Below are 26,920 nucleotides of genomic sequence, written 5' to 3'. Positions count from 1 at the left end.
AGTACATTCTGTTATTGGAGTAGTGACATTAAAGTAAAGTAAAATCTAGAGGAAAATCCAGAAAAATAATACAGTTAATAGATGATGGTACAACAGATAGTGTTGGTGTATAATGCCAGTAATGTGTTGTATTTCGCTGAATAATATGATGATGATCATCACATTAAAAAGACAATATTTTAGATTGTATTTAACTTGGTATTTAGTTTTTGCTTTCAATGTGTAATGATATGATGTCACAAATCAGAACGTATACAGTAAATCCTATATATAACTAAAAATAAAGTGAAAAATAAATGGAAGATAGAATATTAGCATACAAAGGTCTAGTAAGTACTTGAAGAGTAAAATTATGTGGATTCCATCGATAGCTGAACCATCAAATAATAATACTATATAAGAGCTGAGCTGATATGTCCATATAATGAAGTGCAAATACCATGAGAAAATGTAATACAATTTATTAAAATAATCATATGCTAAATAACATTAATTGCATGGGTCCCCAGCATAAAAAATATACAATAGTATAAACAATATGTGAATATAGACAATAAATATGCAATAACTGTCACAAAAAGAGACCCTTACTAAAATCCAATCAATATAGTGAGGTATTGGAATGTAGATGTCCTTTATGTCCAATAAAGGCAACTGATCCTGCATCACCAGAGTTCCCAACAATGGACACTATTGTACAGTCATTTGAAGATGTTTGTACATGTGGGAGACACTTCTCTATTGAATAATATCTCCACTGAATAGTAACAAAGTTCTAACATGTATTCCAATGGGAGTATGTGGAGATGGTAGTGGATGTATATTCCAGGTAGCTTACCCCAATAATTAGATGTGGTGATCACCCAACTCTCTTCTGTCTCCTAGTCGTTTTAAGGACTTGTGCAGTCTCCGGGATCCAAGTATAATGTGGGCATCATCATCTGCTCACTTGGATGAGACCGCTGTCTCTACCCTGTGGGAGCAGGTGACTGCCAAGGAATCAAGTGTTCCACCGGAGTTCCCGCACTGGAAACTGATATAGTTTGCAGCACAGTAGGTTAGATGGTTAGAATATACCAGAGCCGTTTGTATGCATCATATTGAATCCACTTAGTGCAGGCCTCCTAAACGGGTCCCCGCAGTCTACAGCAATGTTGTACGATGTCACAGTATTGAAGGGCTGGTGAGCTAGGTGTGCGCAGTCTTCCTTATGCATTTCTTTACACCTGGTATTTTCATCAGAGATATTATTCAATAGAGAAGTGTCTCTCTCCCACATGTATCAACATCTTCAAATGACTGTACAATAGTGTCCACTGTTGGGAACTGTGGTGAGGCAGGATCAGTTGTCTTTTTGGACATAAAGGACATCTACATGCCAAGACCTCACTATTTATTGCATATTTATTGTCTATATTCACATATTGTTTATGATATTTTATATTTTGTATGCTGGGACCCATGCATTTAATGTTATTTAACCTATGATTATTTTAATAAATTGTTTTACATTTTCTCATGATATTTGCACTTCATTATATGGACATATCTGCGCAGCTCTTATATAGTATTATTGTAGGATTGTGGTTTTTTTTTGGAACAGCAGAGTTCCAATATAGAGCAGCTGCCGTATTGACATGAATGACATAATGTATCTCTAATCAGTAATTAAGCGCCTACTGAGTATTATTTGTGTTGTTTCTGAACCATCAAATTATACCAAACAGGACAAGTCATTGTCTTTTTAGACAAATATACACAGCTCATGCAGGATGGTGGAGTACATCATTGGCAATCTAGAAAAGTGTACCACCGGACAGAACTGTTTTAAAAGTTATGTGTAGAGCAAAACAGTGTTGTACCCACAATGTGGGAGGTACAAAAGTATTGTAGGGGTACTAGTTGTACCAAAAACATTTGTTCGGTTTTTGATCTTATTTATTTTTTTCAGTTACTAATATGTCGCCAGCATATTCTGCTGCATACAGACAAAATATAAATACAAACAATTACCCAAGCAACCTGTGCTCCAGTACTACAGCTCAGTCCACGCTCAGGAGCACCACCCCTTGAGATATATAAATAGAAAAATGAGTGGTCCAAAAGGCGCCGTCCTTTGAATGGAGTATAATGGTCTTCTCTAGATTTCAGAGGTTTAGGAGTGCACCTCTCTCAGGAGAAAAGAAAAACACAATATACTAATTACTGCATAATGTGTGTTGATTCCACAATAAGAAACCAAAGATCCTTTCTCAACTCACCTAAACTAGGTGAGATGCATTTATCAAAAAGTATCTTTGTTATTCTCACCTCTCATTCACTGGTACATGGAGCAGGTGAATGGTTCATAAAGGTATCTCCCTTAAGGGAATAGACTCACCTAGGTACAGGCATAGGCGTTCCTCAAAAGTTTTCTTTATATACCCCAATATACAATTATATCCTTAAGGGCTTCATATATGCTGATAGATAACATCAACTTCAGTGGATAACGAAGATTTCCATAAAAAGGTATTTTATTCCCCAATATAAAAAGCAGTTTACATGATTAAAAAAACAGTTCCCAGATTGGGCCTTTCAAAACATATGGTTTCATAGGTCATACATATCCTTCTTACCCGGAATGAGCTGGAATAGAAGAATCCTACCAGATGTAAAGTGCAGTGATTGCACACCCTGAGGAAGGACCATGTTGGTCAAAAACACGGTGGTGGTGGAAAGGAACCCTCCATCTGTATGGAATCACTGTACTTTACATCTGGTAAGCTGCTTTTTATATTGAGGAAAAAAATACCTCTGTGGTAGGTAGGTGCATGTATTATAATTGTACTTACTATGGTGTGTGTGTCTTGTGTTTTTTTCACCATTTTTTTTGCAGCGGGTACACGGGTGATGGCCGCCTGCTGGCATTTGTAGTTCCAAAAGTGCCAAAGGGCAGACACGCTGGCAACTGTAGTTCCACAGTAGAAAAACAATAGTTACTACTATTTTCACCACTATTACTCCCATCCCTAAAGCCCAGGGGTGCGGGGAAGAGCCCCGGTCTTCAGCCTAAGCCAGGGTGCTATGGAGAGGGGGGATCCCTTTATTGAGGGGTCCCCACCTCCCCTGAGATCCCCGTCTTGGGCTGACCATCTTGGGGTAATAATGCTTTGGCTGGGGAGACCCAGTGGAAGGGTTCCCTGGCTGTGGCATTACACCCCGGCCGGATTTGAGTCCAGCACTGTATTTAAAAATAAGGGGACCCCTACGCATTTTTTCCCCTATTTTTAAAACCAGGACAGGCTCAGTAGCCCAGTGCGGGTTCCTAAAATATGGGGGAACCCTACTCATTTTGTTCCCTGTATTTTTAGGAACCAGGACTGGCTGAGCAGTCATGGGCTGGTTAAGCTTTTTTGGGAGGGACCCTACGTATTTTTTTTTTATATATTAACTCTTTAGATATCGTTTAAATGCAAAAACGTAAACAAATCACACTGATCTGTATATGTTTCTGCCAAACTCACAGCTCAGGAGGTGGTCTATTTGAAACTTCAATTTAGCTGCGAGTTTGCTAAAATTACACCTGAGATTGTAATCTCGAATCTTGGTAAATTCCTGAGTTGTATCTTTTACATGAAAAGTAATTGCGAGTTTGGCCGATGGTGAGTTTATTTGAGTTTGGAATCTCACCCGAGTTTTTCATTGAAAAAAAGGGAAATCTCATCCGAATTTGCCTTTAGTAAATTTGCTAGTTGAAAAAAATGCCTAAACACTCCCGAGATTGCAATCTCAACCAAACTTGAATCTTAGTAAATTTACCCCAAAGTGTTTAATTCTGAGATAAGGTAAAGCAAAACAAAAGCAAGTAACTTTGGAAAAAGCTCAGGGCCCATCTGCATAGAAGGAACTTAGGACAATTTCTCACCCTGGCTATCATCGCAGGTGGGATTGCCTTATCTCATTAGAAATATAGGAAAAAAATCTCATGCCAATTTGAAGAGTGAAAAAAGCTATGTTCCCATCCATACAGGTTGGAACCACCCCTGTGACTGTGCCCTCTTCAACACTTTATCAGATTATAATAATGTTGCTTTTCACAATTTTCAATTGAATTACAGTAGCTTCAGACATAACAGTGGGACACCACAAGACTTGTATTCCCCTTCTATGTCAAAAAGCAGATGATCAAAGGACTGGTGACTTCTTAGAAAGACACAAACAGTGCCCCCCTTCCCAGAGCCTAAACATCAGACTGTGATCAACTCTGATGCTCTTTCTGATGCACCTAGGTTGTGGAAGTGGTGGTATCTAACAAGTCTGTGACATCTAAAGTAGCAACCCTGCCACCCAGACTTCCATGATAGCAGACAGGGGTCCATAAGCTCATTACCTATTATAGCAATAGAGCAAACAACATCAATTAACAAAAACATTCTAATTCAATAAAAAACTCCCTAAAACCATTCACAACTTAAATAAAATAATGTGTAACTAGAAAAAAACATCTGATGACGAATGAATGACAGCCACAAAATGATCAAAATGGGATTTTCATAAACTCCAAGTAACTGCTAGCTAATTTAAAGCAGAGCGCATGAGAAAGCTTTGCTGGCAATGAAGGGTTAGCACGGTAACTCATGGTAATAGTGATATGACTTTCCTTGTTGTTAGTTTGCTAAAATTTTTATTGTGATTTTTATGTTTTAATATATTTTTTCTATTTAAAATTGAAATCTGAGTTTACAGATTATAGTGAAATAGTGTGAGAAAATTAAATTGCATTAGACAAACTATTACACAGGTCTGCGATGAAAAAGCTTTTTTAATGAATTTATGTGATACTTATAGATTTTTTGCTTCTGAACACGAAAATGACTCCCGATTTTGCATATCACATCACGTTTTTCTCCAAAATGTTTATTTATGAATGTAATTTTTTTCATATTCTTTAAAGTTATAAATGTATTCTGCCTTCATTTATTATTAAACATTGTCTAAAATGAATTCAGTTGGTAGTATAGAAGGTTGAAATTCTGTTCTCGTCATAAAACTTACCCCCGCCCATTGCCAGATTAAGGTCCACTTGGGCCTGGAGCTGAAATTTACAAAGGGCCTAAACCACATACTGTCTAATGGAACATTGCACACACAACAACTACAACTACAGGGTGAGCTGGCGAAGGTGGAACCAAATACAACAGATGCAACACAGTTTTGCCCTGTTCCGGCTCATTTTAACCCCTACCATGTCATCAAATCCAGTTTAGTAGATCCAAATAAAGTTTTACTCCCATCTCTACATATAAAATTAGGACTGATGAAACAATTTGTAAAAGCACTGCCTAAAGATGGAGCAACTTTCAAATATTTTTGCACCAAATTCCCTAACCTATCCGATGCTAAACTGAAGGAAGGCATTTTTACAGGCCCTGACATTAGAGAGTTAATAAAAGTTGAACATTTCGGGTGTGTAATGAATATTGTGGAACTTTCGGCATGGACGTTCAAACAAGTGATTTCAAAATTTTTAGGTCAATCCAAACTACAAAGACATTGTCAGGGAAATGCTTAATAGTTACAGAAACATTGGCTGCAATAGGAGTTTAAAGGGAGATTTTTTGAATTCCCATATTGAGCATTTCCTGAATAATCTCGGAGACTACAGTGAAGAACAGGGTAAACGGTTCCACCAAGACATTAAATATGTAGAAAGAAGATACCAGGGTCGTGGGGACGTCAGCATGATGGCTGACTACTGCTGGATGATACACAGATGACACAGAAAAAGCTTATAAGCGAAAAGCGACAAAACGAAGTTTGAAGACAAAAAAACCAAGATATTAACAATTTTTTCAATAATTATGGTTTTGTATCTATTATTGTTTGATTTTATTGTTATTTTATTATGTAATTAAGACAAAAACACAGTGATATCATCTACACTTCTTCGTATTTCACAATAAATATGGCAAAAACAATTAAAATTCTTGTTTTTTCTTAAAAAACTTATGTAATCCTCTTATAGGTAAATGTGATGTGGTATTTTTTTTAATATACTATTTCTTGATGTACACAGAAGTATAGTTAAGAATATAAAAGTATTATAAAAAAAACTTTCAATACCTTACATTTCTCAGAACTGTTTTATTAGCCAATGATTGTAAAGATCTGCCAGCTGAATATGATAATGAAGAGTGATGCAATTCTTGCCTGACCTATCAACTGCATCCAGGATGGTCAAACCTTCCCCCAAGGTATTTTTATATAAAGTGTTATTTATCACAGGCAAACTGCAGAAACCAATTATGAAATATAAAGCAGTGCAATAGATGTAGTCCACCATCACCTACTCCTATAACAGGATGTAGTTATTATCCAGGCTGTCGGGATGCCGGCACTGGAATCCCGACACCAATAAGAATCTTTGCACCAGTATCCTGATGGCAAGCAGTAGGGTTAGGGGCAGAGTTTAGTCGAAGGATATGGGTAAAAGTTAGGCAATAGAGGGAGGGTTAGGCTGAGGGGGGAGGGTTATGGTCAGGCTGAGGGGGAGGGTGGGTTATATTTAGGCTACGGGGGAGGGTTAGTTTTAGGCAACGGGGAGGGAGGGTTAGGGTTAGCAGTAATGAGAAGTGTAATAAACTTACCTCCATCTGTCGGGATTGTGACCCAGTCAGGATGCCACCGTCGACCATCGGGATTATGTGCACCAGCACCCATAGCTAACCCCTATAACATTACAAACACTAAGAAAGTTGAAAGACATATATTAGATTAAAGGCCTACCACTGCTACATGCCTGAATAGAATGGTTTTGAACACAGTGGGGGAGATGTGTGAAGGGACGATAGGGGGGAAAACGGTAACTGAGCATGTTAAATGTTGCAGTTACCGCAATCCTGCCTGTAGCAATGCAGGGAAGCGAGCAGAATGACAGGGGCACTTTCTTCAAGTTAGGGCTCCACAAAACCTTCAGATTGCCAGGTTTCTAAAGTTACGGTGAATCTTCATACCTCAGTAATCACCATTATTTGGGCCAAGGCTTTGATGTTACATGCCAGTATAATTGGAATTGCCCATAGTTTAGACACTGCTGTGGAATACCTGGCAGTCTAATCCGCTGCTATAGAATACCTGGCAATTTTCTAGTAAAAACATGATATGTGTTTTTAACCCATTTTGTTTTCAGTGATTTCCCCCTGAGGGGCCTTTGTATGACAGATGTAATAAAGGTTAAGCATTACATTTTCACCGGTCACCCACTTAAAAGGCCTTTTAAGATATACCCAATAAAAATAAAGTATTAATTTGATTGCTCACACATATCTGAAGGGATTATTCCTAGATGTTTCTCCACAAGTGTGCCCCCAAAAAGAGTCCTTTTTTTGCCTTCTCTTTAGGCTTACTTTGAATGCTAATTTTGACTCTGGGAGCACCTTTGCTAGGCCAAGTTTTCTGTTATACAATGAGGTATACAGTAAACTGCTTGGCTTATTATCCAATTAGGAAATAAATGCCTATCAATTAGTGGAGAAACACAATATCTATCATAATGTGTTCTATTCACGTTACTCCCTCATTCCTTTTTCCTGTGCAGTTATTATCTCTTGCCCCTTATTTACTAACTCTGACCCTCTGATAAGAGAAAGGGTGTGAGACCAAAGGAAACTAATTTGCATCCTCACAGAAAGTAGCCAGGAAGGTCGGAGCTACTGTAGGAAGGTTGGGACTAGGAGCTAGTCTGCAGAGCATACCTTACCGATTGTCCATTACCTAAAAGTCTGTAAGACTGGAATGCACTTTCTCATGTGAACTCCTTTCACTGCAGGGTTCTAACCTATCCTTTGTAAGTTAGAGATTCTGTAAGAAGTTCTTGAAACGATTTGTGTAAATTAATCTGTGTCCTTTATTTAATCATTTTTGTATTTTCTTACACATTGGCGTAATTTTTTACTCAGTTTAAAATCCTTAATCTTACCATGATTTATGAAGTTCTTTCCATGAATCTATACACCTATAGGATTGCTAAAGTCTAGACTATATGTATGCATGACATCATTGTTTGAATAATAATAATTGTGGCACTGTTATCGGCAGGAGAGTGTAAGAGATCCAAATTGAACCGGTCGTGGTGGCAGATTTAATTGTTTTATGACCCTTGAGTGTTGACATGGCCGTAATCAGGACCAGCAGTTTCCGATTAAGGTATCATGGGACCGGCTGATCATGACAAATCGGTGGCAGCTGTGGCATAATAATATATTTATTGTAAGAAATCAAGCAAATTAGTGGTCAGTTATTCCTGGGAGATGGTCAACATCATAAAATAGAAACCACACTTAATGCTTAATATATTTTTGATGAGTCACTAGTGAGAGGTGTGCAGGAGGGGCTGTAACCTGTGAGTTCCTGCCTTCCATGCCCATTGTAAATGGAAGGTGTCATGGTTCTGCCCAGGATTACCCGCAATATATTGTAGTTTTTAAAACCTTATGTGTGACCTAATTCAGATTGCATAAGAGGTCAGTATTTGTTTCTGTCAATGAAAGCAAAGCAGCAAGGCTCCAGCCCTTTTTGCTAGTTGTAAAGGTCAGTGACAGAAGATGTGAGGGTCCAGATCCCTCTACTGTACATGGTTTTATGGCTATACACTTCAATAATTATGTTTGAAGATCACATATGCCCCATATATTAATCTATAAACCATAAAAGTTATTTGAAAAACTTCTGACAAACTCTGCGAAAATCCAAAATGTTAATGTGATTTCTGAAGTTCTATTCATGAATCTATATGCCTATAGGATTGATAAGATCTATGCTACATATATGTATGTGTGACACTATTGTTCGGGTAATATTAATTATCAGGAGAACATAAGGGCTCCAACTTTAACCCTTTATGGTAGAAGCTTGAATTGTGTTATTAACCGTTAATGTTGATGTGACCATAACCATGACCAGCAGTTTCTGATTGAGGTATCAGGGGACCGGCTTATCATGACAGGGGGGCAATATAGATAAAACACTATGCAACTGTCCTGCAGATGTAGCCGCTGTCATCGTTGATGCGATGTGTGCGCACAGTGCAATAATTTTTCCAGCAGACCAACCATGTCAAGGTCTTCCCATCTAGTCAGTCCTTACACTGACTCTCAAAAATATGAGCTTGTTCTGCCACATTTGACTCCAGCTACCAAATAATTTGTATTTAATATCTGTGTGGTAACTGGATCCAAATGTGGCAGAGAAGTGCTGATATTTTTGAGAGTCAGTGTAGAGACTGACCAGATGGAAAGACCTTGACGTGGTTGGTCAGCTGAACAAATTATTGAAATATTTTGGAACTAACACTCCCTGAATTTAAAGGAACTACAGTTTGAAAAGTACTGTAAGTGTGTGCCGAGGTTTGTAAGATTTGTTTTAGTGACAGCAAATAGATCAACAAGATTTTATTGACGTTAGTAATTTGTAGGTCCACTACGTGCAGTAATTACTGCAGACACCCTTCTTGAAAAACTGTTCACAAGTTCTTGGACAACAGCAGGTGGTATATTTTGCCATTCCACTTTAAGTACAGTGACCAACTGTGACATTGAAGAAGGTCAAGTTGGCCTAGAATGTACTAGTCGCTCCAATTCATCTCAGAGGTTCTCAATGGGGGTAAGATCTTGACTGTCACCGCTTGGCGTGCACCTGGACCCGGAGTGGAGTCAGGTGGCGAGTGAGGGTTCATTTGCTGGTACTTGAAAGCAGCCGGCCTTAGGGGGGTATGACTCATGAAGAAATGGTTTACACGAAGGGGTGAGACAGGCTGGGAGACACTGGCGGCACTCGGAGAACCGGGTTGGCTGGGTAAACAACGGGTAGCTGGTGTCAGGAGACAGGTAGTAACAGGAGCAGAACTGTACCAAGGCTGAGAGGTGAATCTGCAGGAACACACTGGAGCAATGGCACTTTAAGGAGGAAGGGAGCACAGAGAACTAGCTCACAGCATACACTGTGATAGACGTTGCACTGGCAACTAAAGAGCCTCTTGACAGCCTTTTAGTACCCTCAGGTAGTGCAGGATTGGCTGCTAGCCTCCCTAGCCCAGGCTGTACCTGATTGGCCAAAATCAACATGTGACCCAAATCCAAGATGGCTGCGCCCAGTGGTCAGTGTGCAGAAGCACTGTTAGACTCAACCTCTCTCACCTTCCTCCAGATGGAAGCCCTTAGTCTGCGGAGGCTCATAGTACCCAGCGCTGCTCTCCAGGTCCCTGCACCCCCACTGGAGACGCCATGCCAGAGTGCCCAGAGCGGTAAGGACCACGATCTCGGCAGCCTGTCAGCCCTGATCATGACATTGACTCTGTGCTGGCCAGTCCATCCAGGTTACCAACATTTCTGTATACCAGTCCAGCATCGCCCTGGAAACCTGACAGATGGCATTGTCGTCCTGATAAAAACATTCATTGTTTCCAAAGAGCTACAAGTGCATGGGCCTCCCTAATAAGGGCCATATTCAATTAGCAGCGAAAAGCCATTTTCAGCAAAAAAGTTTCGCCAGTGACGTCATTTCGCCAGCAGAAACTTATCCCCATATTCAATTGTGGCAACTTTTCGTCAGTGCGGAAAAGCAATGCAATGTACCCGGCAGAAAAGTTTGGGGTGCAAAGGTGGGGAAACCACCCTGCACCCTTAGGACAGGTTCTCAAAGGTAAACTGCATAAAAAAAATCCTACAAAATTTAAAAGAACACCCCAAAAACTGACTTTGAAAAAGGGGGGCGAAAAAGTACAAAGTTGGGGTACAAACTTAAAAACTAGCAAAATAGACTTTTGGGGGGGTCTGCAAGTATGGGGGAGGTTTCTTTTATTGCAGGTGCTTGCTGAAGGTGCTTTTTTCACATTATTTAAAACCTTACTTTTCCGATTTTTAACCATGCTAGCACCCATTTTCATGTACCCCAAATTTGCTGGGACTAGTAATTTTCTCAAAAAAAAGCCTGCTAAATGCTATTCTTCATTTGCAAAGATGCAAATTAGCAGCTAATGAGAGCATTTAAGTACCCCAAATAGCTTCAGCAGGGCTATTCGGGGGCATCTACCATGATCCCCATTGTCAGTGCATCTTTTGGGGGGTGTCAGACTGATTTCCCCAAGTCTGACAGCACTTTTTGCCTATTTGCGTTTCGCCGGCTGCATGTTTATGCCGATTTTTAATTGAATATGGGGATAAGCGTGGATGTGCTGTCGACGAAAAGTCCGGCATGCGAAAAGTACGGGACTTTTCACGTCTAATTGAATATGCCCCAAAGTGTTCTTATCAAAAGTGCCATAATAGTTGCCATTTGGAACTTGTGTGCAATGGTATGCATTTCACTTGCGCGGGGGTGTCTGATCAGTTTTGTCTACATAGTGTATACAGTATATATATATAGATATAGATATAGATATATTTGTTCTGTTTGTTCACACTTCCTTTTTGAAACAACATCTTAGTATCCATTTTACACTAGTGACTTTATTCTGTTTTTGATTACCATTAATTGCCTTTCCTAGGATTGTCTTTAGAGGTTGCATCCGTTATTCCCAGTGGTGGAATTTACATATAAATATGCCTGATTTTTCTATGATATCTCTGTGCATGTATGTATGGGAACACGTGCATGTACGGATGGGAACATGTGCATGTACAGATGGGAACATGTGCATGTACGGATGGGAACATGTGCATGTACGGATTGAAACACGTGTATGTATATATGAGAACACATGCATGTATGGATGGGAACACGTGCATGCTAATTTATTTTTGTAATGTTTGTAATTTGGATCTGACCTTCTTTAATTTGAACAAATGGAAGTGACAGCGAGACCTGATTATGGTGGGTGTCCTATCAAACAGAGAGTACTACAGCATCTTATATTTTATTAGTGACTGCATAAGAATGTTCCTAGGCTTACAGATGTGTCATCATATACCCAGCCTCAATACACCATATAATGCTAGCACTCCCCATAATAATATACTGACATTCCCTGCTTGAAATAAACTGCAAAGGATCCCATATATAAATATACTGACACCGTGACAGGAATGTTTTTGGTACAGTACATTGGAACTGTCATGTACAATATTTTTATTGTTTGCTATAAATGTATCACTGTGTAGTCCACATCTCCTGATGTAAATTAGGTGTATGTATTACTCTTCTCTCCAGGAGTAAAGCAGGCCTCAAAGCTGCCCTGCCCGAGCTCGGCGTACCGTATATTACATACATGGCTCGTAATCATCTAGTTCAGTAAAATTCTCCTTTCATTGTCGAGCATTTTAGCCTTGTGATTGAGACACACCCTCCATCCCACTGTACATGAGCCCGGTTACTATTAGAGATGTGCGCTGACCCCCGTATTTTGGTTTTGGGTCCAGATTCATGTTTTGGTTTTGAATCTATATTTTAAAATAATAAAATGAAATAAAAAAACAGCTAAAATTATGTAATTTTGACCATGCAATGCGAAACCCAAGTTCGGTTTCAAAAGCCAAGTTCCAAACCGTGGAACTCAGTTTGACTCAGTACCCCAGTGATTCCGACCTTGGCTAATGTTGGTTCTCTAGGAACCGAGCGTACACATCTCTAGTTACTATTTGGTATGTCTGCCATCCCCAGGAACCATTTGGTACATAATGTACACATTTTGGAACTGACTTCAATATAAAATGACCTTTATTAAACTGTTTCATCATATCCGGTCTAAAACCAATAAGCACTCATTTCATAAGACATTTCCTTGCTACAATGAACACAGATAAGTTATTTATACAATGCTAATTAAAGTGATTATTTATAAACACAGAGCTTGTGCAGTGCTTTCATTATTGGTCACATATTCTAGACTATTCTGCTGTCCGAAGGGAGATCTATAATGATAAGACACTCTTTTGCATCAACAGACAATGTGTGGACAAAATCGGACATTGGTGACAGAATTAGTCCTCCTGGGATTTGGAGATCTCCATCAGCTGAAGACCATAGTTTTCTTCCTCTGCTTTCTGACCTATGTTGCGATTCTAGTGGGAAACGTCCTGATTATTAGTCTGATTATCACCAGCCCCAGGCTCTGCTCTCCCATGTACTTTTTCCTTTGCAATCTTTCTCTATGTGAAGTAATTTTTACTACCAATATAATGCCCAACATGCTCTATGTCATATGGGCCGGTGGTGGACTCATGACGTTGAACAGCTGTATCACCCAGTTTTACTTTCATACATCATCTGGTAGCACAGAATGCCTCCTTCTCACTGTCATGGCTTTTGACAGATATTTGGCCATCTGCAACCCCTTGAGATACTCCTCAGTCATGAACGACAAGACACACACCCATCTGGTTCTGTGGTCCTGGCTCTCCGCATATATTGCAATGTCTATTTTAATCACAACTATATGCAACCTACGTTTCTGTGGCTCCAGTACTGTTGATCACCTGTTTTGTGACTTAGAACCTATCTTGCAACTATCCTCAACTAAAAGCTTTGTGTTGGAAGTGGAAGTTCTGTTATATGCCACTGTGATGGGTCTTCTTCCATTTATGTTCATCATTTTAACCTATGTGGCCATATTTTGCACTATTATTAGAATACCCTCGGAGACCGGGAGGCAGAAAACCTTCTCCACTTGCAGCTCACACCTGGTGTCTGTTTGCACCTACTTTGGAACAATATTTATAATCTACTTGGCGCCTTCCGAACGGCTCTCCAAAGAAATGAACAAGATTCTCTCTCTCTTTTACACAGTGTTGACTCCATTGTTCAATCCAATAATATATAGCCTGAGGAATCAAGAAATGAAAGGTTGTTTTGCCACTCATATCAACTTATTGTTGAAACGAGATAATTGTAGGGCCTGATTCTGCGATACTAGCACCTGCGACTATTTGCTAAAGCTAATATCAGCCCTTCCCCTGTTGTGCAAGCTTGCGTCTCAATGTGCAAGGATGGGGATGAGCACTTTGAGCATCTTCAGGTACTGTAATATTGTTTGGAGCTTCTTTAGACCCCACTATTGGTCACACCATCAAAACATGCACCAGCCCTATGGTAGGTGTAGAATCTTCTTCAGAGTATGGCATCCAATGTGAGCAATTAAGTGTGTGTGCACACAATCAATTCATCGACAAGCCCGTGACACTCCCATAACAAGCCCATAAGACAGAACATCTCAGTGCTTCTGAATAGCCTCCTCCCTGTTACTGTCCAGGACATTTCCAATACATTTCTGAGACTGTTTGTCTCAATCTCAGCTGCACCACTGTGGGTTTACACAGTGTAACAGATGCACCACAACAGATTTTAAGGTTTTTTCACACACATACAGTAGCAGAAAATCACTCACCTCCATGAATGTCGCCTTTATATACAACCCAGAATTAGGCCCATATTATGCCAACAAACAGAGGAAAAAAATAACAAAAAATAACTATCCATAAATTCTATAGTCAATGAATAGTACTGTATGTGCACAGTAACTTTTAATACCCAACTACGGTGTTCACTCTATACCCTACAAGATTTCAAGTTGTGCTTAGAATTGACCATGGGACCTCTTCCCTATATGCCAGGTCTGAGCCTCTTAGAGGCTTGATCAACTGCTTTCATTACCTCTCTCTCTGCTTGTGTGTTTATCAAAGGTCTGGGTCTGTCTCCCAGGTCAGTTCCTATTGGGGCATATTCCTTGGTTCCCAGTTTGGTTATCTCTCCTTTTCTCACACTTACAGTATGCAGGTCTGATTTCAGTGTGCCATTATGGGATTTTAGTCCTGATAGGAAAGGTAGCTGCTATAAAACCAAGCTACTTTATCACAAAAGGACCAGCACTTGGTTGTCTATCAGTTCCCCAACAGTGGTTCAGAGCTCGGAACATTTCTCTTTTTCTGTATTTTTTGTTACCCCTTGCTGTTGAGTCTGCTTACTGTTTTATTTCTGTTGATTTACTGAGTTTGACCTATCACCGACCTAAGTATTTATCTTGTTTTGAACCTACAGTTGTGAATGCAAATTGTTGACCATGACTTGCCCGGCCATTCACTTGTCCTGATTGAAATCCCTTATTCCTCTGCCAGCCTTGGCAAAGCTTTCACAACCCAGCCAATCTGTGCACAGTGGCCCGGATTCAGAGATGGATGGAACTTAGCAAGCAGTTTAGCAATTCTGTCCATCTTAATGCAAATGCTGTACGAGGCGTCAGACTGATGGTCAGGATGGTTGCTCCTATTGTCAGGCTGCATGAGCTGAAGCTTTCTGCAGCCTGACTGGGTGCTGGTCACTTCATAGTTCAGGAATCTGCATCCGCCGATGCAGACCCTAGACTCGTCCTTCACGGAAAACTGGGGTGACATGCCCTTGTTTCATGAAATGGTAACCAGCTATGTCCCCTATAAAAATGCAGCATGTTGATCATGGGGGGTCTGCAAACATAATCACAGGACCGTTCTTCACCTGTGCAGATGCCTAACCATCGGAGATGTACATTCATCATAAGTTCCCATAAGTTCCTACCTGTAACCCTTCTATTACTGATTACTGATTAACAAGCCCCAGAAAACCAGTACACACATTTACCACCTGTTGTATCTTGATTAAACAATGTTAGATGTAATTTGTATTTTTTGTTTAAATAAATTATTAGTGTTTTCCAATAAATATGTCTTTATTCATTTCCACTTCACTAATTTACAGTATGTAACACAGACAAGGGGTGTCTGGACCACGGTACTGTTATAAGGAGTATAATAGATGGGTGTTTTACATGAACTGTCCATTTATCTACTAATATTTTTAAATGATACCAGTGCTGAAACTAACATGGAAGCACGACTACTACAGAAGATGTTCAGGTGTTTTTGGATTTTAGAAATCCGGACTCGCACATCTCTACTTTATTCAGGATAACATGCCAAAATGGACTGTTCATCACAGTAGAAAAAGAGTGTTAGAAGCCAGCTCATACTTATGCATGCTTGCAGCCATTACAATCTTTTAACACTCTTTTTCTACTGTTATGAACAGTCCATTTTGGCAGCAGCAGCAGTCCCCACTTCCCTGCCTGTGCTAGGGAGTGGTCACACTGATCGTGCCCCCCCCCCCCAGATTTGATCCGGGCTGAGGAGCTCACAGCCAGCCCCTCCCTTGCTGCATTTTTTTTCAAAGAGGGTGTGGCCAGACCTACCACAATTAGGCCACATCCCCTTTCTTTTTCCAGTCCCGGGCCATCTCCCTATGCCCCTGATTACCTTATGCTAATGCTTAAAGGGTGGAGGATTGCTGATAATAATGTACAAATTAGCATGTCATACAGTTACTTTGAATACTGGGAGGAGAAAGTCAATTTGGAGCCCCTTGTGCAAACTAAGCTGCACACCCTCTAGCTTGTACTCAAAAAGAGTGTTTAGCATAGCTGGGAACCTTGTGTGTGAATTACGGAGGAGGCAGGTTCCAAAATGTGGAAAAACTGATGTTCATCAAATTAACTACAAAATGTATGAGGAAGACCTTTCCCGTTTATTACAACATTCAGGGATTGTAATGATGAATTCCAGTGGGGAAGAGCTAATATTGAGTGATGATGATATTAACAACCATCAAGTTGTTTCCTTATGTAGGGGTCCAAACAAACCAAACCAAGCACCTCAGACACAAAGGTTCCAGTCCTTGTTGCTGAAGTGCTTGGTTTGTTAAACTGTGAATATACTTTCTAATATACAATATAAGGGTGGGGTAGGGCCCAAAGACAAATCTATCATGCACCATTTCATGCGACTCCATCCCCATTTATATGTACTGACCTGTCATTTGATGTTTGGAGAGGTATATTGGTTATATATATATATATATATAATTTTTTTAGTAGGGTTTTAGTTTTAGGATTTTAGTTCTTGATTAGTGAAAATATTCTATTCTATAGAGTTATATAATTTGTTAAACTGCCATCCTGTTTTCACTATGGTGCTGTTATGTTTTATAAATGTGTCTTATTCTTTTGAACTGCTATTTGTTTGTGCTGCTACTCTGTTGCTTAGTTTAACCAGTCAGCTCACTGCAGCCTTTGGCCAATATGGGTTAAAACAGTATTGTGAGGTGTGTTTAAAATTGACTGGAAATGAATTTTATTGGTGTTAATAATTCTGTAGGACAAAATCAGGTACAAATCACATGATTTTAGCTGTTTTTATACATTTTTCAAAGAAATCAAGATTCAAAATCAAAACATTTAAGTTGAATAAAAATTTAAACCCAAACCCCAAATCACATGGGTCTAGAAAGATATATATGTGTAGATATATATATAGTAAAAGTAAAGTGCATTTAAATTTGTATTGAGTTTGATAGTTCTAATGAATAGATACAGTAGATAGATAGATAGATAGATAGATACAAAGATAGATATAAGATAGATAGATAATAGATAGATAGATAGATAGATAGATAGATAGATAGATAGATAGATAGATAGATAGATAGATAGATAGATATTAAATATTTAATTTGTCAAAGTAAAGTAAGGCAACAAAGATTATATTTTATATATTTTTTTTTTTTTTAATTAGGTTTTTTTATATTTTTTGTGCAATATAAATTAATTATATACTCCCTAGATAGATAGATATGAGATAGATAGATAGATAGATAGATAGATAGATAGATGTGAGATAGATAGATAGATAGATAGATATTAAATATTTAATTTGTCAAAGTAAAGTAAGGCAACAAAGATAATATTTTATATGTATTTTTTTATTTTAATGAGGTTTTTTTATATTTTTTGTGCAATGTAGATTTATTATATACTGGATATTTATTTGTTTTACAAAGCAAAGGCAGGGGGAATTTCCACTGTTTATTTCAATAAAACATTTTATATACTGTACTAAAAGTGTATAAAAGCAAGCTTATTGCAGCATCTTAAACTGTACAATGTGATTTATTTTGACAAATTGCTTCGATCCAGAGACCAGGGTAGCAAACATAATTCAATGCAAAATTCATGCACGGCCACAACCATGACGCGTTTCATATGAACATCTATATATTAGCATCATTCAGGATATTAAAATAAAATATAATTACACAACTTCAGTACAATAAAGATAATTCACAATTTACACAGGTATTCTACTTTACCCAACATTTCATACAAATATCTATAACATAAAGTACAGTAGCATGTCACAATAATTGTGATAATTATAATGGACCCGCTACATAGCAGATTGTAACCAGCTGCTGCTGTCTCATGAGTTGCATTAAATTTACTTAATAGAATAAAAAATAATACAAAGCATTTTTTTTGCTGCCACACATCTAAATGTTCATGAATAATGTGGATTAGTTTAAACCTGCATATTCATTATTATTCTGCAGCAGGGCATTGCCAAGAATCATACATAAAAGGATTTCCTTTTAAATATGAAAATCATGTATATATTTGGTTCTATGGTGTCTATGTACTAAGCCGTGGATAAAGATAAAGGACCAACCAATCAGTCATTTTCCAAACACAGCCTGTAAAGTGACAGTTAGGAGCTGATTGTTTGGTACTTTATCTCAATCTGCTATATTTCTCACCAAGGCTTAGTACATAGGAGCTAATTCAGACCCGCTCGCTAAGATGCAAACGATCGCAGCTGCTGATGGTATGCAGTGTGTATGCATTGTGCACTTACCTTTGCAAAAGTTCTCAATGCGTTCACTCACTGCGCATTGACAGCCCAGCAGAGTGAGTGACAGGGGAAGCCATATGTAGGTGGTAACAGGGGCTGGCCATTAAAAACGGGGGAGTGGAGGTGCAAACACAGGTGTGCCTGAGCATCTCATCGGCGTGTTAGAGGCGTGCATAATTATAAGACAGCATCATAGTACACATCACCTGGCTGGTTTTTACACTGAAGTGCTCGGAGTGCTTGCGGCAGGTTATGGTCAACCTCAAGCGTTGCGATAGTATCCGATGTACCGATGGTTGCACACACTTCCTGGACATGACGTGCACAAGTGGGCATCTTAAGACAGGCTGGTTGGTGTCTGCATACACTATGTGATCGCTCTCTAAGGAATACTGGGCGTGCTAATGCATTGCTGTGCAATTACACTGCCTACACAATTTGCATACACATCGTGCGAGCGATTGCATCTAGCGAGCGGCTCTGAATCCACTCCATAGACCCCTATGTATTATCTGTAGGTAATGGGAACTGTCACGGGCACTGGTTTTGCCAATTTAAATGATTTAAAAATGAAATGTTTGGAATGACCCATTTGGAGTGATGCTATTGGTTTATGGCAGTATTATAAATTATTTTGTAGTGTTAGTAATGGAAGCTAACCATCTACTGTATGATGTCTTTTCTTGAGCACCTTAATTACAGCGCATCTGTCATATTTCCAAGCACTCTTCAATCTACACATGAAACAGATGGTGAGAACATTCATGAAGACATCTGTTGTAATGGGTTTTATTAGTTTATTATATAAGCAACCACTAAAAACCATGGTGAGACCAAAGTGTCAGGTGATAAAAATTTACGGCTATTACATAAACCAGCAGAGACCTTCTTACTTGTGGGTGACATCCTGTATTGAATTTACTTGAATTCAATTACCTATTTGTTCATAGACAGAAAAATGCCCAGTAGGATCAAAAGAATCTGTAGTATTTGTTTCTTATTATAATTTCTATTAAAATCTAATTAGATAAATTATAAACCCCAGGTCCAGATTATAGGAGGGGCAACAGGGTCAGTTCATCCCGAGGCCCCCTATGTGTGGGGTCCCACCAGTGGTGTCTCCATCCAATGAGGGATGCTGATACCGAAATGGGGGCGTGGCCTCACAGGCAGGGACGTGGTCTTGGGAACCCCTGTGGTCCCGTTATGGTGCTTATTACTGGGGGGGCAGGGGCGGGTGCCAAAGATGCGGACTGCCCTGTGTGCAGTGCCGACCAGCTCCCTCACAGTGTCAGGAGCCGAGTGTTGCACATAATTAAACAGTGCAGCATCCAGTCTGCACCTTGTTGTCACCCCTCAGCGGGGGTTTCTACTGACTCGGTTGTGCACACGGGAGGGGTGAGACCCCCCTGATGAACCAATTGCCGTGATTAAGCCCCTCCCGCTATTTGGCTCCACTCCTTTTCAAAGACCCGTGATCTGCGTCAGTGAGTGACTAGCTTCTGTTGCTGCTACCACCTCAGACACCAGGAGATGTAAGAAGACAAGAAATGCATACAGTATGTGTATCTGTGCTTATATAAATATATATATTTGTATATATATATTGATGTGTGTGTGTGTGTGTATATATATATATATATATATTATATATATATATATATTATATATATATATATATATTAGGGGTGAGCGGGTTCGGATTTCTGAAATCCGAACCCCCCCGAGCCCCCCCGATCCGAGTCCGATCCGAATCAGGCTCGACTTTTCCCGCCTGACTCGGATCTGAAATCGAGGCAAAACGTCATCATCCCGCCTTCCGAGTCTCGCGGGTTTTGGATCCTATATAAGGTACCCACGTCGGCGCCATTTTCTCACTCGGCTGTGGACAGTGAAGAGGGAGGGTGGGAGTTAGGGCTGTGTAGTGTAGTGTAGTGTAGTGCTGCTGTTGTCCACTACTTCAAAGTCCATAGGGGCTGGCTGTGTTGTGCTGTGCTGCTGTTGTTAATAGGGGCTGTGTCCACTACTTCAAAGTCCATAGGGGCTGGCTGGACTGTGTTGTGCAGTCAGTTCTCCATAGGGGCTGTGTCCACTCCAAAGTCCTGTGCAGTGTCCCAGTCCTAAAGAGGTGCTGTAGTGTTGTCCAGGGGGTGCTCTGTCCATCAGGGGTGCTCCCCCCAAGTGCTAAAAAAATAATATATTTTCTGTGTTTGTGAATTGTGTGCGCAGTAGCCGCACGTGCATCAACAAAGTAGTGCCAAGCGTGCGCCTGTGTCATAAGTAAAGGGCCGGCTGGCTTGACCGTTAAGGGTGCTGTAACCCCCGAAAGTACACTCCAGTCCAAACCAAAAAAAAAATTAGTTTCTGTGTTTGTGAATTGTGTGCGCAGTAGCCGCACGTGCATCAACAAAGTAGTGCCAAGCGTGCGCCTGTGTCATAAGTAAAGGGCCGGCTGGCTTGACCGTTAAGGGTGCTGTAACCCCCGAAGGTACACTCCAGTCCAAACCAAAAAAAAAATTATTTTCTGTGTTTGTGAATTGTGTGCGCAGTAGCCGCACGTGCATCAACAAAGTAGTGCCAAGCGTGCGCCTGTGTCATAAGTAAAGGGCCGGCTGGCTTGACCGTTAAGGGTGCTGTAACCCCCGAAAGTACACTCCAGTCCAAACCAAAAAAAAAATTATTTTCTGTGTTTGTGAATTGTGTGCGCAGTAGCCGCACGTGCATCAACAAAGTAGTGCCAAGCGTGCGCCTGTGTCATAAGTAAAGGGCCGGCTGGCTTGACCGTTAAGGGTGCTGTAACCCCCGAAAGTACACTCCAGTCCAAACCAAAAAAAAAATTATTTTCTGTGTTTGTGAATTGTGTGCACAGTAGCCGCACGTGCATCAACAAAGTAGTGCCAAGCGTGCGCCTGTGTCATAAGTAAAGGGCCGGCTGGCTTGACCGTTAAGGGTGCTGTAACCCCCGAAAGTACACTCCAGTCCAAACCAAAAAAAAAATAATTTTCTGTGTTTGTGAATTGTGTGCGCAGTAGCCGCACGTGCATCAACAAAGTAGTGCCAAGCGTGCGCCTGTGTCATAAGTAAAGGGCCGGCTGGCTTGACCGTTAAAGGGTGCTGTAACCCCCGAAAGTACACTCCAGTCCAAACCAAAAAAAAATTATTTTCTGTGTTTGTGAATTGTGTGCGCAGTAGCCGCACGTGCATCAACAAAGTAGTGCCAAGCGTGCGCCTGTGTCATAAGTAAAGGGCCGGCTGGCTTGATCGTTAAGGGTGCTGTAACCCCCGAAAGTACACTCCAGTCCAAACCAAAAAAAAAATTATTTTCTGTGTTTGTGAATTGTGTGCGCAGTAGCCGCACGTGCATCAACAAAGTAGTGCCAAACGTGCGCCTGTGTCATAAGTAAAGGGCCGGCTGGCTTGACCGTTAAGGGTGCTGTAACCCCCGAAAGTACACTCCAGTCCAAACCAAAAAAAAAATTATTTTCTGTGTTTGTGAATTGTGTGCGCAGTAGCCGCACGTGCATCAACAAAGTAGTGCCAAACGTGCGCCTGTGTCATAAGTAAAGGGCCGGCTGGCTTGACCGTTAAGGGTGCTGTAACCCCCGAAAGTACACTCCAGTCCAAACCAAAAAAAAATTATTTTCTGTGTTTGTGAATTGTGTGCGCAGTAGCCGCACGTGCATCAACAAAGTAGTGCCAAGCGTGCGCCTGTGTCATAAGTAAAGGGCCGGCTGGCTTGACCGTTAAGGGTGCTGTAACCCCCGAAAGTACACTCCAGTCCAAACCAAAAAAAAAATTATTTTCTGTGTTTGTGAATTGTGTGCGCAGTAGCCGCACGTGCATCAACAAAGTAGTGCCAAGCGTGCGCCTGTGTCATAAGTAAAGGGCTGGCTGGCTTGATCGTTAAGGGTGCTGTAACCCCCGAAAGTACACTCCAGTCCAAACCAAAAAAAAAATTATTTTCTGTGTTTGTGAATTGTGTGCGCAGTAGCCGCACGTGCATCAACAAAGTAGTGCCAAGAGTGCGCCTGTGTCATAAGTAAAGGGCCGGCTGGCTTGACCGTTAAAGGGTGCTGTAACCCCCGAAAGTACACTCCAGTCCAAACCAAAAAAAAATTATTTTCTGTGTTTGTGAATTGTGTGCGCAGTAGCCGCACGTGCATCAACAAAGTAGTGCCAAGCGTGCGCCTGTGTCATAAGTAAAGGGCCGGCTGGCTTGACCGTTAAAGGGTGCTGTAACCCCCGAAAGTACACTCCAGTCCAAACCAAAAAAAAATTATTTTCTGTGTTTGTGAATTGTGTGCGCAGTAGCGGCACGTGCATCAACAAAGTAGTGCCAAGCGTGCGCCTGTGTCATAAGTAAAGGGCCGGCTGGCTTGACCGTTAAGGGTGCTGTAACCCCCGAAAGTACACTCCAGTCCAAACCAAAAAAAAAATTATTTTCTGTGTTTGTGAATTGTGTGCGCAGTAGCCGCACGTGCATCAACAAAGTAGTGCCAAGCGTGCGCCTGTGTCATAAGTAAAGGGCCGGCTGGCTTGATCGTTAAGGGTGCTGTAACCCCCGAAAGTACACTCCAGTCCAAACCAAAAAAAAAATTATTTTCTGTGTTTGTGAATTGTGTGCGCAGTAGCCGCACGTGCATCAACAAAGTAGTGCCAAACGTGCGCCTGTGTCATAAGTAAAGGGCCGGCTGGCTTGACCGTTAAGGGTGCTGTAACCCCCGAAAGTACACTCCAGTCCAAACCAAAAAAAAAATTATTTTCTGTGTTTGTGAATTGTGTGCGCAGTAGCCGCACGTGCATCAACAAAGTAGTGCCAAACGTGCGCCTGTGTCATAAGTAAAGGGCCGGCTGGCTTGACCGTTAAGGGTGCTGTAACCCCCGAAAGTACACTCCAGTCCAAACCAAAAAAAAATTATTTTCTGTGTTTGTGAATTGTGTGCGCAGTAGCCGCACGTGCATCAACAAAGTAGTGCCAAGCGTGCGCCTGTGTCATAAGTAAAGGGCCGGCTGGCTTGACCGTTAAGGGTGCTGTAACCCCCGAAAGTACACTCCAGTCCAAACCAAAAAAAAAATTATTTTCTGTGTTTGTGAATTGTGTGCGCAGTAGCCGCACGTGCATCAACAAAGTAGTGCCAAGCGTGCGCCTGTGTCATAAGTAAAGGGCCGGCTGGCTTGATCGTTAAGGGTGCTGTAACCCCCGAAAGTACACTCCAGTCCAAACCAAAAAAAAAATTATTTTCTGTGTTTGTGAATTGTGTGCGCAGTAGCCGCACGTGCATCAACAAAGTAGTGCCAAGAGTGCGCCTGTGTCATAAGTAAAGGGCCGGCTGGCTTGACCGTTAAAGGGTGCTGTAACCCCCGAAAGTACACTCCAGTCCAAACCAAAAAAAAATTATTTTCTGTGTTTGTGAATTGTGTGCGCAGTAGCCGCACGTGCATCAACAAAGTAGTGCCAAGCGTGCGCCTGTGTCATAAGTAAAGGGCCGGCTGGCTTGACCGTTAAAGGGTGCTGTAACCCCCGAAAGTACACTCCAGTCCAAACCAAAAAAAAATTATTTTCTGTGTTTGTGAATTGTGTGCGCAGTAGCCGCACGTGCATCAACAAAGTAGTGCCAAGCGTGCGCCTGTGTCATAAGTAAAGGGCCGGCTGGCTTGACCGTTAAAGGGTGCTGTAACCCCCAAAGTACACTCCAGTCCAAACCAAAAAAAAATTATTTTCTGTGTTTGTGAATTGTGTGCGCAGTAGCCGCACGTGCATCAACAAAGTAGTGCCAAGAGTGCGCCTGTGTCATAAGTAAAGGGCCGGCTGGCTTGACCGTTAAAGGGTGCTGTAACCCACAAAGTACACTCCAGTCCAAACCAAAAAAAAAATTATTTTCTGTGTTTAGCCGCACGTATATATCAAATCGATATAACATAAATGGAGGACCAAACTTTCTCCGATAAAAATAAAATAGAGAAAGATCAAGAACCACTTCCTCCTAGTGCTGAAGCTGCTGCCACTAGTCATGACATAGACGATAACATGCCATCAACGTCGTCTGCCAAGGCCGATGCCCAATGTCATAGTAGAGGGCACATACAATCCCAAATGGCAAAGTTCAGGAAAATGACCTTGAAAAAGACATTTAAATCAGCTGAAGAGAAACGTAAACTTGCCAATATGCCATTTACGACACGGAGTGGCAAGGAACGGCTAAGGTCGATCCCTAGTATGTTCATGACTAGTGGTTCAGCTTCACATGACGATGGAAGCACTCCTCCCACTAAAAAAATCAAAAGAGTTAAGCTGGCAAAAGCACAGCGAAGAACTGTGCTTTCTAAGAAGATATCACAAATCCCCAAGGAGAGTCCAAGTGTGGTGGTGGTTGCGATGCCTGACCTTCCCAGCACTGGACGGGAAGAGGTGGCTCTTTCCACCATTTGCACGCCCCCTGCAAGTGCTGAAAGGAGCACCCACAGTCCACTTGCTGATATGCAAGTTGAAGATGTCACTGTTGAAGTACAACAGGATGAGGATACTGGTGTAGCTGGCGCTGAGGAGGAAGTTGGCGAGGAGGATTCTGATGGTGATGTGGTTTGTTTAAATCAGGCTCCGGGGGAGACAGTTGTTGTCCGTGGGATGAAAAAGCCCATCACGGTCATGCCTGGGCAGAAGACCAAACATTCCACCTCTTTGGTCTGGCAATATTTCTATCCAAATCCGGACAACAACTGTCTTGCCATATGTACCATATGTAAAGGTGAAATAAGTAGGGGTAGGGACGTCAACCACCTAGGAACATCCTCCCTTATACGGCACCTGCAGCGCGTTCATAAAAAGTTACTGTCAAGTTCAGAAACTTTGGCTCAGACCGTAAGCAGTCCAGGGACACCTAAATCCCGTTGTCCTGTTGTATCCAAGCGCCTGCAAACCACACCGTCAACTCCCTCCTCGTCAATTTCCTCCTTAGTCAGGATCGGAAGTAGTCCTGCAGGCCATATCACTGGCATGACTGACTCTCCTATCCGGGATTCCTCCGGAGGATCCTGCATTGCTACGCCTACTGCTGCCGCTGCTGCTGTTGCTGCTGCTGCTGGGAGTCGTTCATCATCCCAGAGAGGAAGTAGGAACACCACTACTTTTACTAAACAATTGACCCTCCAACAGTCCTTAGCGAGGAGGATGAAGTACGACAGCAGTCATCCTGAAGCAAAACGTATAACTGAGGCCTTGACTGCTATGTTGGTGTTAGACGTGCGTCCGGTATCCGCCATTAGTGCAGTGGGATTTAGACAATTGATGGAGGTAGTGTGTCCCCGGTTCCAAATCCCGTCTAGATTCCACTTCACTAGGCAGGCGATACCGAGACTGTACAGAAACGTCAGAAAAAGTGTCCTCAGTGTCCTGAAAAATGCCGTTGTACACAATGTCCACTTAACCACGGACATGTGGACAAGTGGAACAGGGCAGACTAAGGACTATATGACTGTGACAGCCCACTGGGTAGATGTATCACCTTACGCAGCAACAGCAGCAGCGTCACCAGTAGCAGCATCTCAGAAACGCCAGCTCGTTACAAGGCAGGCTACGCTGTGTATCACCGGTTTCAGTAAGAGGCACACCGCCGACAACCTCTTAGAGAAACTGAGGGAAATCATCGCCCAGTGGCTTACCCCACTTAGACTCTCCTGGGGATTTGTGATATCTGACAACGCCACCAATATTGTGCGGGCATTACATCTGGGCAAATTCCAGCACGTCCCATGTTTTGCTCACACAATAAACTTGGTGGTGCAGAATTTTCTGAAAAGCGACAGGGGCGTGCAGGAGACGCTTTGGGTGGCCCGAAAAATTTCTGGCCACTTTCGCCATTCAGCGACTGCGTGCCGAAGACTGGAGCGCCAGCAAACACTCTTGAACCTGCCCCGCCATCACCTGAAGCAAGAGGTTGTGACGCGGTGGAACTCAACCCTCTATATGCTTCAGAGGATGGAGGAGCAGCAAAAGGCCATACAAGCCTATACATCCACCTATGACATAGGCAAAGGAGGGGGTATGCACCTGACTCAAGCGCAGTGGAGAATGATTTCCGTGTTGTGCAAGGTTCTTCAGCCCTTCGAACTTGCCACACGTGAAGTCAGTTCAGACACTGCCAGCTTGAGTCAGGTCATTCCCCTCATCAGGCTTTTGCAGAAGCAGCTGGAGAAAGTGAAGGAGGAGCTAAGACGGAGCGATTCCGCTCGGCATGTGG

General features: G+C 41.6%; 1 protein-coding gene across 1 annotated transcript; it reads left to right on the top strand.

Moving 5' to 3' along the window:
* Positions 1 to 12,923: 12,923 nt before the first annotated feature.
* On the top strand, positions 12,924 to 13,874 carry LOC148513813 (olfactory receptor 10AG1-like). The gene has a single exon (XM_088481249.1). It carries the CDS (start codon positions 12,924 to 12,926, stop codon positions 13,872 to 13,874), a length of 951 nt encoding a protein of 316 aa, XP_088337375.1.
* The last annotated feature ends 13,046 nt before the right edge of the window (positions 13,875 to 26,920 follow it).

This window comes from Taudactylus pleione, unplaced genomic scaffold, assembly GCF_031769625.1.
Source record: "Taudactylus pleione unplaced genomic scaffold, aTauple2 ptg000268l, whole genome shotgun sequence".
Classification (NCBI taxonomy): Eukaryota; Metazoa; Chordata; class Amphibia; order Anura; family Myobatrachidae; genus Taudactylus; species Taudactylus pleione.
Note: the sequence above shows the minus strand (reverse complement) of the source record. Positions and strands in the feature narration are given on the sequence as shown.

Excerpts from the sequence above, each read along its gene's own strand:
- LOC148513813 (XM_088481249.1), top strand. The coding sequence starts at position 12,924 with ATGTGTGGACAAAATCGGACATTGGTGACAGAATTAGTCCTCCTGGGA.